General features: G+C 50.9%; 1 protein-coding gene across 1 annotated transcript in view; it reads left to right on the forward strand.

The window, feature by feature from the left end:
- Positions 1 to 9,697: 9,697 nt before the first annotated feature.
- LACTBL1 (lactamase beta like 1) overlaps positions 9,698 to 14,188 on the forward strand; it is a 6,367-nt gene continuing 1,876 nt past the window's right edge. Inside the window, 6 exon segments of the mRNA XM_015557200.1 lie at positions 9,698 to 9,987; positions 11,200 to 11,285; positions 11,288 to 11,452; positions 12,369 to 12,474; positions 14,012 to 14,163; positions 14,166 to 14,186. Of these exon segments, the coding sequence (XP_015412686.1) occupies positions 9,773 to 9,987; positions 11,200 to 11,285; positions 11,288 to 11,452; positions 12,369 to 12,474; positions 14,012 to 14,163; positions 14,166 to 14,186 (745 nt within the window). The 5' untranslated portion in view covers positions 9,698 to 9,772.

Genomic DNA, 14,188 nt, shown 5'->3' on the forward strand with positions numbered 1-14,188 from the left:
CATCCCATGCACCAGGCCTCTATCCTATATAGTAAAAGGGTAATATGCCTCCCAGCACCGGGATCAGCGGAGCCGCGAGGCCTCCTGGCACCGGGATCAGCGGAGCACTGAAGCCTCCCAGCACCGGGATCAGCAGAGCAGCGAGACCTCACTGCCCCGTTGTCAAGCGGAGCCGTGTGGCCTCCCTGCCCTGGTGTCAAGTGGAGCCGCGAGGCCTCCCAGCACTGGGATCAGCGGAGCCGTGAGGCCTCCTGGCCCCTGGAGCAGCATGACAGGGGACAGCACCCAAACCCCCTGATCGCCCTGCGGCTCTGTGTGTGACAGGGGGTGGGACCACAACCTCCCTATCCACCCTGCTCTGTTCGTGACAGGGGAAGGCACCCCAACCCCCTGATCAGCCCTGCTCTGTGCCTGATAGGAAGGAGCTCCCCAACCCCCTGATTGGCCCTGCTCGGTGACAGTGTGCGGCGCCCCAATCCCCCCATGGGCCCTGCTCTGTGTGTGACGGGGTGAAGCTCCAACCTCCCCATTGGCTCTGCCCTGAGTGTGACAGGGGGGAGTGCCCCAACCCCCTGATCAGCCCTGCTCTGTGGGTGACAGGGGGCGGCGCCCCAACCCCCTGATCGGCCCTGCTCTGTGTGTGACAGGGTACGGAGCCCCAACCCCCATGATGGGCTCTGCTCTGTGCGTGACGGGGTGGCGCCGCAACCTCCCCATCGACCCTGCCTTGAGTGTGACAGGGGGCAGCACCCCAACTCCCCAATCAGCCCTGCTCTGAGCCTGACCAGGGGCTGCACCTACGGATTGGGCCTGCCCTCTGCCACCCAGGAGAGGGCTTAAGCCAGCGGGTTGTTATCTCCCGAGGGGTCCCAGACTGTGAGAGGGCACAAGTGGGGCTGAGGGACACCCCCCCTGCCAGTGCACAAATTTTTGTGCACCGGGCCTCTAGTCTTTTCCACCAAACAGGCACCACCTAGACTTTTAAGGCTCTGATGAGCAATGGCTTGTTTAATTCCAGCACACAATTCTCATGTGCTGGAATTTCCTAATATGATACAATATGATGATGGAACTACCCTTACAGCACTGCCTCCCAGCTGTGGGTGAACATGGAATTTGATTCAAGGTATCTGACCCACAGGTCATTGTGTCACACCTTGATGGTGTTGAGGCCCACTGGCAGAATATTGAGAAGTGCCCTTTGTATGCCCAGAACTGTTTTGTACTCTAGATACAAGATCTTCCTTGCTTTCTCCTTGGACACAATGCCACCTGCATATATGAGCCTTCATGATAACCCAAAACCTGTAGGCAAGGCAAAGGCACCCAGCCTCTGGTGCCACTGACAAGACATTCTTTCATATTAAGTCCATGGATCTCACCACTTAATGAATGAATGTTTTCCTTCCATAGATAGGTAGAACCATGATCCATACCTGCTCAGCTTTCTTGAAGGAAATTGCTATGGGGACAGCCAGGGTTCTCACTGCCATGAAGGTTATTGTGACTCAACTTAGGTTATTCTGGATAACCACACAGCTTTGGACTATTAGCTGGCCAGGCAGGGAAACAGCCACACTGGCCAATATCCCATGGTGCTTCTGGGTTAACAGCATCAGCCAAGTCAAGAAGCCCAGGCAGCTACTGCAGGAGCAAGTCCAAGTCTTCAGGCTTCTCCTCTCGCTGAACTTGGGGCTCTTTCCCCGCTTGGCAGGGACTCCATGGCCCGATGGCCCTCGCCTCCACCATGGGCTTCCCTCTTCACTGTCTCTCCAGCAATGCCCACAACTAGTGGAAGTCCCAATATAAGTCCAGGTGACTCATTCCTTTTTTTATTCTATCCCTGTTGATTTCTACCTCTACTGGGCAGGGTGTGTTTGATGAGCCCCTAGGTCAGGGAATGGATCTTAGATCTTCTAAGGGCTCACTCCATGTTCTAGCAATGAGGCAGCAGGTAAGCACCAGAGGCCCCCCCCCCCCCACCAAAGCAGAAATGATTCCACATGGTCTCCACTTCCCAGGGTCTCCAGGTGACCTAAGCACTGCAAGCAGTTCCCCTGGTGCCTGAGCTCAGACCAGTTTTTCTTGACTTGCAAGACCGACTTCCCACTTGCTATAAAGAAGCAGACTCATGAGAGTGTGTGCGATGGGAGTTCCTCTCCTGGAGCACGCCCCAGGATGTTTCCAGCCACGCCCTGACCCCACACCTCTTTCCATACGATGATGGGGGGTTGGACAGAGAACCCAACATCTCACTCACTGCCTCCCTCTGCTTCTAAGTTTCCCCAGTGAAGCCCTTGCTGGTGTTTTCTGATTTCTCTTTGAGCCTTTGTGGCCCTTGCCCTCACTCAGTCCTCACACCTCTGGACCTCAGGGCTCAGTCCTCAGGTCCCTTCTTTACTCCATCTCACACCCATGCATGGTGATGGCTTTAAATGTCATCGACTGTTACCTGCCAGTGATGTTCTAAGGTGTATCTTTGATACAGATCTCTAAGCTAGGCACAGTCTCATCCTAAGGCCTCTGCATTGGATGTTCCCCCCACCATGGATGCTCTTCCTCTGCTGTCTGAATATCTCACTCCCTTTCTTCCTTGAGCTGATCTGTTAAATATTTCTTTCTCGATGAGGCCACCCTGACTGCCCAGTTTAATATTTATAACCTGCCCCTCTTACCTGGCTCTACTTATTTTTCCATAGCAGGTGTCACTTTCTAACATACCACTTCGCTTATTTATTGTTAGAAATACAGTGAGCCCCCAATATTAGGGGTCCTGGTAGAACACAAAGCATACTTGGGAGCCAGCCAGCAAGGCAAATATCTTTGGTGAACCTTTTGAGCTCGGCGTGCCAGTGTTTTGAAAAACCCTAACTTAACTCTGGTGCCGTGTCACATATAGAAATTCTTTTTGATATTTGAAACCATAGTAAAACAAAGACTTATATTTTTGATATTTATTTTATATATTTAAATGCCATTTAACAAAGAAAAATCAACCAAAAAAATGAGTTTGCACGTCACCTCTGGCACGCGTGTCATAGGTTCGCCATCACTGGTCTAGGAGATTATTTGGCTGTTGAGTCAATGTGGTTTCAATTAACCTTTAGATAAGACCTCTCAAACATGGGATGATATAACATCCACTACTGTCATTCCCTTCCATTCTCCAAACCATGGCTAAATCCGAGAAAGGATCCTTAATCCCAGGATTCTCAGCTAACTTGTTAGCTAGAGTTGTTAATCCCTGTAGGGCCTTAGGGATGGTTCTGTCTGGAGCTGTGTTGTCAGGGATGAATGTAAAACACTCCTCCCACCCAACATTACACATACTCCTCCTTTTCTGCCAGAATCATATCCAAGGCCAATCTGTTTTCCCACGTCATCCTGCTGGTGGCATATAGTTGTTCAGCTACACCTTTAACTGAGTCTTGAGTATAGTTAGCAATCCTTTGCTGGTTATAGTAAATACTAGTGGCTCGGTGCATGGATTTGTGCACACTGAAAGCAAATTAATTAGAAAAAATAACAGCATGATATAACATCAAAGACATGACATAAAAACATTGATAAAAACAATGACTGACAAATTGATTAAACTTATTCTAATATCTCCCTGTACGCCACATTAAGAGTAAAAACACTTTCAGACTGCTTGACTAATTTCCTTTGTGATGAAGCATTTACAACTTTAACATCACATGCTCTTCAAACTCAAGAGAAAGAAACATATAACTGCCCATGTCCAAAAACGGGTTCAGGTAGGAATATTCCTACTCTGTCTAGATTAGTGCCAGCGAGGGCTTTATATGTATTGCACATGTGCGAGTCAACGTTTATTTTTATTTTTATTTATTTATTTTTTTACAGAGAGGAAGGGAGAGGGATAGAGAGAAACATCGATGAGAGAGAAACATCGATCAGCTGCTTCCTGCACACCCCCTACTGGGGATGTGCCCGCAACCAAGGTACATGAATTTGTTTCCCATCCTCAGAAAGTCCCTTGTGACTATGGGCTCCACCTCCCATACTGGAGTTTTCTCGCACTGTGCTCAATCTCCCCTATTGGAGATGTCTCATACTCTCCAAGATCTGCTTCATCCCTCTCTGGTTGCTTCCCTTGTGGGAGAATAGAACTGTAGATCAGAACTCTGCACTCGCTTTATGTCCAAGATACATCCCAGTCACATATGCCCGACCTCTGAGTAGTACAATCACCAAAGTAGTACTCAATCTAATTCCCCACCTTGGCTCATGCATGAGGTTATCTGATTGCCATGGTTCTTGCTTGTTTGGGCCCTTCCCATGTTGCTGGCTGACTCTTGATCCTGAGCTCATAGTTGGCCTGGGGGGAGGGGTGGTAATGGCTGTCCCTCCTCAATGAGGTCGCTGCAACTAGGCAGCAGGGCGCACCTCCTCAACTGAGGGCTCCAATTGTCCTCCGTAGAGACAAATGGAATCCCGGACAAGCCCCCAAATTGTTAGAACTAAGGCGAGCCCCCAAAATCATGGGACCTGGTAGAACACAAAACATACTCAGGAGCCAGACAGCAAGTGAATATCTTTACTCCTTCAGGAGGGTGTGCACCCACATGGACTAGGAGCATGTGCACACTGAGAGGGCGGTCTGCTTGGGCTGACTCACATGATCTGTCCCTCACTTGTGATTGGTTACAGAGCTTAGGCTCACACTCTTGTGTGATTGGCTAATTTAAAGGAAGGGGTTGACCTTTGCCATTTCAAAATGGCAGCCCCCAGGGGAGCTGCAAGTCACTTGAGCCAAAATGGCGTGTGTCTAAACTCCCTTCTTTGACAGAAAAGATTGTTTATTCTCACATTTATTATGCTGCTCCTACTAGAATATAAGCTCTATGAGGTCAGGGATCTTTGTCAGTGCTGTTCACTCAGATATCTCAAGCACCTAGAACAGTGCTCAGCACTTAGTAGGTGCTCCATACGTATGAGTTCGACAATGGATATATGTTATGTCTGCTTTGCCATCATGTCCTCCCTCAGACCCAAGTGTAACCCCTGGCATATGGGAGGCCCTCAAAAACTCATATAGAAAAGTGGCCACATGGTGATTGAGTCAACAGGTTTGTGAGCAAACAGATGGATTAGTGAGCCAATCAGAGCCTGACTGGGGAAAATGCTAAGTAGCTTCATTGATTCTTTAGGAGAGACGTTTTCCTTTTTAAAGTTCAATTTGTCCTTGATATCTTTTCAGCCACATTCTTCTTTCTGAACAGTCCTGATGCTGAGGGGTGGGGACAGTCATTTTCTCTCCCTTGGAATGTTCTGGAGTGAACTGGGGACAAAAGAGTGACCTTGAAATAGTCTGGGAAGCAGCCACATCGAGAGGTAGAGCTTAGAAGAAAGAGCTCAGGTAAGGGGCAAAGAGAGGAACCAAACAGGAGTCTCGGAAGTCGCGTCCACTTGAACTTGGGAACCTTCTAACCTTCTGTGTTACCGTCAGTGTAGCAGTTCTGCTCCTAGTTCTGAAACTTGGACATCTTCCCCAGATAAGAGAAATCAGAAAACACCACAAGGAAGGATAGGACCATTGGCATGAGTCCTGAAACTGGAAGAAGAGGTGGAGAGAAGGAAACAGAGTGGGAGTGAGAAGAGCAGGCAAGAAGAGAATGGGAAAGGTGGGGAGAGGAAAGGGAGAGAAAGCAGGAGAGAAGGAGAGATGGAGAGAGGGCACGAGAGAAGAAGAGATCCTCGGGAGCCGGAGAGGAGAGGGAAACACACCGCCGGTAACAATAGTGGCTATTGTTTATGGAGCACTTGCTGTGAGCCAGAAGGCACCGTGTGCTTTACGTGTCTTAGCTCATATAATCCTTTCTCCCACCCATGGGTGCAAGTTCTATTTCATTACCCTCATTTACAGATGAGCACATTGAGGTCCAAGTGACGCCAAGAAATCCGACCCAAGTCACATCTCTCTCTCTCTCTCTCTCTCTCTCTCTCTCTCTCTCTCTCTCTCTTCTCTCTTTCTCTCTCTCCCTTAATATATTTATAAAAGTATATAAATATATATATATACGAAAAAAAAAAATGCCTAAGTGATCAAACAACCCGACTGAACAACCGGTCTCTATGACATACACTGACCGCCAGGGGCTACACTCAACACAGGAGCTGCCCCTGGTGGTCAGTGTGCTCCCACAGCAGGAGTGCCACTCAGCTGACCGGCAGGCACCAGACACCTGGCTCGCAGCTGGTGAGCGAGCGCAGCTTTGGCGGCGTGAGCCTCTCCCGCCTCTGAGGCAGTGCTACTGAGCGGTGGTAGCGGCAGGTGCAGCGGGACCGGGATGAGCCAGCCTGCAGGGATTGGGCCAAAACCAGCAGTCCAGCATCCCCCGAGGGGTCCCGGATTGCGAGAGGGCACAGGCCAGGCTGAGGGACCCTCCGGTGCACGAATCTGTGCATAGGGCCTCAAGTAAGTAATAATTGGTGGAGCTGGGATCTGAACTCTGGCAGTCTGACTCAAGGGTCCACCCGTTGAGGTTTAGTCTCTGAAGTCTAGTCCACTTGAACTTGGGAACCTTCTAACAGTCTGTGTAACCATCAGTGTAGCAGATAAGGATTATGATTTTTCCAAAGAGCAGAAAGCAGCCACTGAAGGTTCTTTAAGCAAAGGACTCATGTGACCTCTCAGCTCTAGGGAAGATGAGTAACTCCTTCCTCTCCTGAGTGGCAGTTGTGGAGATTATCCTGGTTCATGGAGGGAAAAAGTCCTTGGACAAATGCCTGCAGGAAGAGCACTCAAGGAATAAATTCTTCAGAGGAGGTGGCTCCAGTAGCTACACATGGGTATCTACTGCCACCGTGTGGCCACTTTCCTATATGACATGCTATGGATTTTAGCTAAAATCAGGTCTGGGCAGTGAGAAATGGTTTCATTGGGGCTGGGGCCAGGGGCAAAGGGCAAGCTCCCACAGAGGAGCGGTGTCCTGGGGGTGAGGTTTGATCTGAAGAGGTGCAGAACCCTGAAGGGGATTGACGGGTCCAGACATTCAGCCCTAGTTTGGTGACACAAACCAAAACGAGAAGCAGTCCTTGCTATAGAGCAGCGGTTGCCAACCTTTCAGACCTCACGGACCACCACTGGTCCGCAGACCACCAGTTGGCGATCACTGCCCTAGAGGACCTTCTCGTCCAATGGGGAGACATCATGGGAGATGCATTTGTGTCCCAGAATCAGCGAGGACTCCTGGGTCCAAATCCCAGTCCTGCCACTTCCTGGGACCTCACTTCTCAGAGCATCAGTTTCCTCAGATGTGAAATGGGCACAGAGTAGACCTGCTCCTGGGGATTGTTGGGACATTGTCACCACTCAGTATGTGGCCCAGAGGCAGGCTGCCCAAGCTGCTCTGAGCCTCAGGAAAGAGGAGCCAAGCAGCCAGGTGCAATGGAAAAAACCTGGATCCCAGTTCCCTCGCTGTCACCTCCCCTCTCAGAGCAGCCATACAAGGCGGAGTTTGGGTAAAACCACTCAGCTCTCTTCTCACTCTAACTGATCCATCCTCTTTCCTGGCCAGGCACAGGGGGTTAAGGAAGAAGAAGATCCAGAAAGCTTGCTTCTACCCATTCACATACACACCCTGAGCATCAGCAAAACAGAGATAAGAATGCAAGCCCCATCCAACCACAAGGTGCCTGGGAGGCAACTACAATGATGATGTGGGAGCTGGTGCAACCCATGAACTGCAGAGCCGTGCTCCTCACAGGGTAGTCCACGAACCAGTATCGACATCACTTGGGTTGCTGTGAGAAATGTAGACTCTCCTGTACCATCTGACCCACTGACTCAGAACCTGCAGTTGAACTCAGTCCCTAGGCGATTCCTACACACATTGAAAATGAGCTGGACACACACTGGTCTGCGGCAGTGGCTCTCAACCTTGACCGCACAGTAGAATTACCAAGGGGTCTTCAAAAATTGTGAAGCCCAGGTGGCACTCCAGGGGGCCTCTGGAGTTGGGACCAGGCCGCGGAGGTCTGTAAAAGCTCTCCAGTGTAAACAGTATCACAAATGGAGCCACTTTAAAATGCCAGAGCTGCCATCGCAGAGGAACTGCCTTACACCTCAGACCTTGGAATGTTAAAAACAGGGCACAGTAACCTTGGGGTGGGACCTAAGCGACCTTGGGCCTTGCAGAAGGACATTTGCAATGATGGTAAGACGGCAGTTATGACGACTAGATGATCAGTGGCCCGGAAATTAAAAACATTGTTTAGAATTAACATCGCCGTGTTCTATTATCTGTGCCAACAGAAATGTCTTCGTTCTACCCCTTCCCTTTTCTCATAAATACCCACTGCCTTTGCCCTTTTCACCGTGTTCTATTATCTGCACCAACAGAAATGTCTTCGTTCTATTGATGCAATTCCCCCTTCCCTTTCTCATAAATACCCACTGCCTTTGTCTCCTAATCGAAATGCTATTTGGGCTTCTGCCTGAATCAATTCATCCCTAATAGCTATTCTTATTGATCTCAGTAAATGCTCGTTGCCTCTCATTTTGAAGGCCCATTTATTTTTAAATTCCCGCAAGCTCCCTTGACCAGAATTGAACCTGTGACCCTTCAGGTTGCGCTGAGGAAAACTGCCTAGGGCTTATTTCCATTTTATAGATGAAGAAACAAAGAAGGCATGACTTACCCAAGGCCACACAGGCAGGGACAGAATTGGGATTTGAACCGAGTCATTTGAATGTTTAACAACTAGGCTTGCCCAGGCCGGGTCGCTCGGTCGGTTAGAGTGTTGTCTTGATACGCCAAGGTTTTGAGTTTGATCCCTGCTTAGGGCACATACAAAGAGCACACAATGAATGCATAAATCAGTGGAACAACAAGCAGTGTTCCCCCCCTCCGCCTCGCTCTCTCTCTTTAAAAATCAATTAATAAAAACATAAATGAAACAAATTCTCCCTTCCCCCCTCTTTCTCGCTCTCTCTCTCAAAATCAATTAATAAAAACATAAATGAAACAAAACTACTAGGCAGACCCCAGTGGTCTTCAAACTGTGTTCCTTCGAGACCCAGTTACTCAGAGGCAGCGGAGGAGCTGGTGCGGGGTGGGGGTGGTAGGGGTGGTGGATGGGGGGTGGTGGCTGCGGCTGGGAGGCCAGTGGGTGGGCTGTGTCCTGGCAGCCCGCCATCATCTCTTTTATATTGGATTTGACAAAGACTTTCTGGGGAGACTGTTTCTTTGCTGGCTAGCCCGGAGCATCGTGGGTCACGTGGTGCTGCCAGCCTCCCTGACAGATGTTCCCCCCTCCCCACTGGCTGCTGAGGGTGGGACCCCAGGAACTAATCCCCATGGCGGAGGGCACAGAGGGCTTAGTGCTGGGGAAATCGGTCACCACGTGTGCCAGCCCCTGGGGAGCCTGGGTGAAGCCTGCGGCTCAGAGCCCAGGAAGCCATCCTGTCTCTGGAACACTGAGACCCTGAGAGGCACTGGCATAAGACAAGGGTTTGACTAGATCAATAGTTTTGTACCCTCCCTCCTTTTACATTTTGCCAAAGAAATGTTTCTTATCACAAAAATCTCATGAGGAACCCCCACATACAAAACAGATACTAAGGGAGCTGCTCTGATTGCAACCAGAGTGGGGGCCCATGGTATGAGAGCCCAAAGTCTGGAGGCTCACTGGGCTCCCTTCTAGCAACTGGGGCGGGGGGGAGGGGAGGGAGCAGAGAGTGAAGGGGAGCCAGGAAAGGCGACCTGTGTGCAGGGTGTGGGGTGGGCATGGGCAGGGTGCGCAGATGACAAGTGGGGTGTGTCTCTGCACCCACATTCTGAGCCTCCTGCTCTTCTGCAAGGTGGAGAGGATCCTGCGCCAGGCACTGTCTGTCCCAGGGCTGGCGGCCATGTCTGCAGTTGTCATCCACAATGACACCGTGCTCTGGACTGGGAACTTTGGGAAGAAGAATGGCTCGGACCCAGCTTCTGGCCCCCCCAATGAGTACACCATGTACCGGTCAGCCGGGTGACCTGCAGGGTTCTGTGGAGGGATGAGGGATGGGAGAACGGGGGGACCTAGGAGGTAGGGGAACTCAAGAGACTCATGCCTGGGGTTTCCAAGCCCTTTATTAAGTCTTGACAGTTTTATAGATGAGGAGGCTGAGGTCCAGAGAGGACCAGTGAGTGCCCAACTTCACACCACAGAGGTAACAGGTCAGGAAGGGATCACTTCTGGAGAGCCCTTAGCCCAGCGGTTCTCAACCTGTGGGTCGCGACCCCTTTGGCGGTCAAACGACCCTTTCACAGGGGTCGCCTAAATACATCCTGCATATCAGATATTTACATGATGATTCATAACAGTAGCAACATTACAGTTATGAGGTAGCAACGACAATAATTTTATGGTTGGGGGTCACCACAACATGAAGAACTGTATTAAAGGGTTGCGGCATTAGGAAGGTTGAGAACCACTGCCTTAGCCCCAAACTCCCTAACTCCAAGAGGCTCCCTTGTGTCCCATCCCTCCCTCACGTCCACATGCCACAACGGAACCATAACCAGGTCCTGGGTTCTTGGCCCAGGTCCCTGTCAATCGGCAGCAGTGGCCCAGATGGGAGTCCCTGGGGACATTCTGCTGAACATATCCCCTCCATGGCGCTCCCTGCAGGACCCTTCAAGCTTACAATGCAAAGTGAACACATCTGCTCCCAGAGACACTGTGAGGATTGGAGTTCCATTCACACTGCACCTGCTATGGGCAAGTATGGGACAACAATTACACTTTTTGTCACTTATTGAGCACTTACTACCTGCTGGGTATCCTGCCAAACACTTTACCAGCATGTTCTTGTTCCATCCTCTCTACAACCTGTGAAACGGACAAGGAAGCCGAATCTCAGAAAGTCTAGTACTCGCCCAAGACCACTCAGCCAGAGAGAGGCAGAGGCATGACCCAACCAGGTCTGTCCACAGTGGGAAGGGCCTGGGGGAAGATACTCAGGAATGTCCGTCCATCCAGCCCAGCCCAGCCCCACGGCCTCTGGTATATTCTCAAGCATCCCAAAGCCAGTTCTACAGAGGCTGGCAGATTTCCGTCTGAGACATTAAATAAAGCGGATTCAGTGCTTTCCTAGAATACCAGAAAGTTGGAGGCTGGGGTGCAGGGTGGAGATGGGTTGTGGAGCCAACAGTATGCTTTCTGCACCTTGGTGTCCCCAACATTGTCTAGGATCTCCAGTGTCTCCAAGATCTTTCCAGTCCTCATGCTGTACCGCCTGTGGGAGGAGGGTATCGTAGCCTCTCTAGATGACCCTTTGGACGGTATGCCAGCTCCTTCACTATTAACAACCCGCTGGGCATGGCACCAGCCCCCAAACAGCAGAGCCTGATGGATGGGCTGGAGGAGGTGGGCCCAGCCCCAAGGCCTTCGCCCATCACCTTCTGAAGGATAGCTCTCAGGTGAATGGCTTTGAACTTACCTGGCTTAGCCCCAAATAACTCAGGTGGGGGGAACTGAGGAGCGGATTCTCATCCAGTCAGGCCAAGCCCACTCTCTGGTGTTTCCTGAACTGGCCAAAGTCTCCCCATTCTCACTCCTCTCCAGCCACACTGGCTGTGCCATGTTATTCCTCAAACATTTCAAGACATTCCTGCCACAGGGCCTTTGCACTTGCCGTTCCCTCTGCCCGAGACATTCTTACAGAAAAGAATGGCTCTCTCTCTCTCTCACCTTCTCCAGGTCTCACCTGCTCCAGGATCACCTCTGCAAGGCCTTCGTCCAACCGAATCATTTTTCTCTGTAGCATGAGTATGTATTTGCTTGTTGTCTGGCTCCTCCATTAACTCCACAAGGCAGGGACTTTGTTCGTTACTGAATCCCCAGTACCCAGAACAGTTGTTGGCACAAAACAGAAGCTGGAAATCCATTATTGAATGGATGGATAAAGAGAACTCAAAACCTGTGGTTCTTCTAATAGTTGTCACAGCTAATAAACAGAAAAGTCCAAATCGTTAGAAAAGTCCAAAGCTGTTTGGCCACTGATCTCAAGAATTTTATGGAATCAAACTGCTATAGTTGATGATAATTACTTTTTGAGCAGTTACTATGACCAGGCACCATGCTAAGCATTTTATTTTACCTAATCCTCACACCATCCCTATGATAGAGGAATTATTTCCCTCACATTACAGGTGAGGGGGCTGGGGCTTGAGAGGTTAAGTGGCTTTCCCACTAAAACACAAGCAGGATTAGAGTCCATGCTGGACTATTTTTGTTTTTCAGGCAATTTTGTTGTTGCTATTTTTCAACCCATGGAAGGTGGGGAGGAGGGCAGTGCACCCAATGACCCCCATCCACCCTCAGCTAGCCCAGCAGGTCTGACCACTGCTCCTCCCCAGGGCTGCCCCGAAGGCTGCGATCCACTTCGCTGCTATGGAAGGGCAGCACCCAGGAGGCCCTGAGCCTGCTCAAGGATGATGTGCTGGTGGCGGACCCAGGAACCAGGTGAGGATGCACCTTGATGCTCTGCCAAAGTTAGGAACCTCCTCAGGACTAACCCCCGCCCTCCTCCTCCTGGAGAGAGACGCATCCTCTTGTCCTGGGTGTGCAGAGCCTGAAGAGACCTTGGAGTCCCTAAATACAACCCTGATTCCACGCAGGAAAGACTGAGGCCCAGAGAGGGGTGCCACAGCAAGGCAGGTGCTGTTTGAACCTTGAGTTCTTTCCACTCATCAACTCAACATTTATTGAGCACCTACTCTGTGCCCGGAATGTGCTAAACTGAGATACAGAAGCAAACAAATTTACTGGTAACCAGGTCCGTCCTCATGGAGTTTGCATTCTTGTCAGTCAGCCGTGAGCATTCTTATCAGTGAAGAGATAAACAAGATAGAGGTTTTGTCAAGTGCCGTCATGGAAATAAATGGGATGCTGATGGGAGTGGATAGCTGGGGTGGCCACTGAACAGAGAAGCTCAGCTCTGGGAGCGAGGGGCTGGACGGACGACAGCTGGTACTCCCCGGCTTCAGAGGCACCCTCCGGGCCTGTTGGCCTTTTTTGGAAAAAGATGCCCTGTCTGCTTCTCCGAATGCTGAACTCAGGCCCCACCTCCCTGAGGAGAAAGGACCCAGGAGACGCTCAGACATCTGCAGGCTGGAGTCCTCCTTTCAGCTGAGCCACTAACTTGCCACGAGGCCTCGGAGGAGGCACTTCGCCTCTTGGAACCCACCTTCCGCATCTGCAGAAAAGGGAAGTCAGGCCCCAGCCCGTGTAGCTCACTTGGAGGTTGTCCTGTACACCAACAGGTGGCCGGTTCGATCCCCGGTCAGGGCACACACCCAGGTTGTTCAGTCCCCGTCAGGATGCATCTGGAAGGCAACCGATCGATGTTTCTCACTCACATTGATGTTTCTCTTTTCCTCACTCTCTCCCTTCTTCTCTCTCAAATTAATATAAAAAAAAAACCTAAAAAATTAAGGGAGGTTGGGCTAGAGTTCAGGAATGTCTAAAGGGATTTGTGGGTTTTCATCTGTCTGTGCCTTTTTGAAATTGCACCTCCTCTGGGAAAGAAGAGAAACCTCTCACTGACTACTGGTGTCTGCCATAGCTGGGGAGAAGGGAGCGGAAATCCTGCCCCCCATTTATCATCCTGGAACCACATGATCGCTATAATTCCACCCCCAACAGTCTAAGACTCTAGTTTTCTGTTTGCTTAAGTAAATCATACTAAAGGGTAAAGAACCAGTAAGATGTGCTTTACCACTTGCCCAGCCCAGCTCTCCTCCTTCCTGCTGTGTGACCCTGGACAAGTCCCTGCCCCTCTCTGGGCCCTCCTCTTCCCAGATGTAGAATTAGTGATCGCTGAAGTCCCTGATGGGTCTGACCCTCTGGGATGCAGTGAAGCAGGTGCCTTCCCGGACCGACCCAGTCCTAGGAAACTCTGGTGGCACTTCAGACATTCTGAGCAGGTCGGAAGGGGCTACTTCGGGCCTGGAAATGTCCACCACGGGCCGCACCCCAGTTTCTACACCTCCCGTTCCAGGTGCCATTACAGCACGCTGGCCTTCTCGCTTCTGGCGCACGTCCTGGCAGCCCACACGGCCCAGGGTGACTACCAGCGCTGGGTCTCCGAGAACGTGCTGGAGCCGCTGGGGATGGCAGACACCGGCTTCGACCTCACCCCTCCGGTGCGCGCCACTTGGCGGCGGGCTTCTACGGC

This window comes from Myotis davidii, unplaced genomic scaffold (genome assembly GCF_000327345.1).
Source record: "Myotis davidii unplaced genomic scaffold, ASM32734v1 scaffold149, whole genome shotgun sequence".
NCBI classification, from domain to species: Eukaryota; Metazoa; Chordata; class Mammalia; order Chiroptera; family Vespertilionidae; genus Myotis; species Myotis davidii.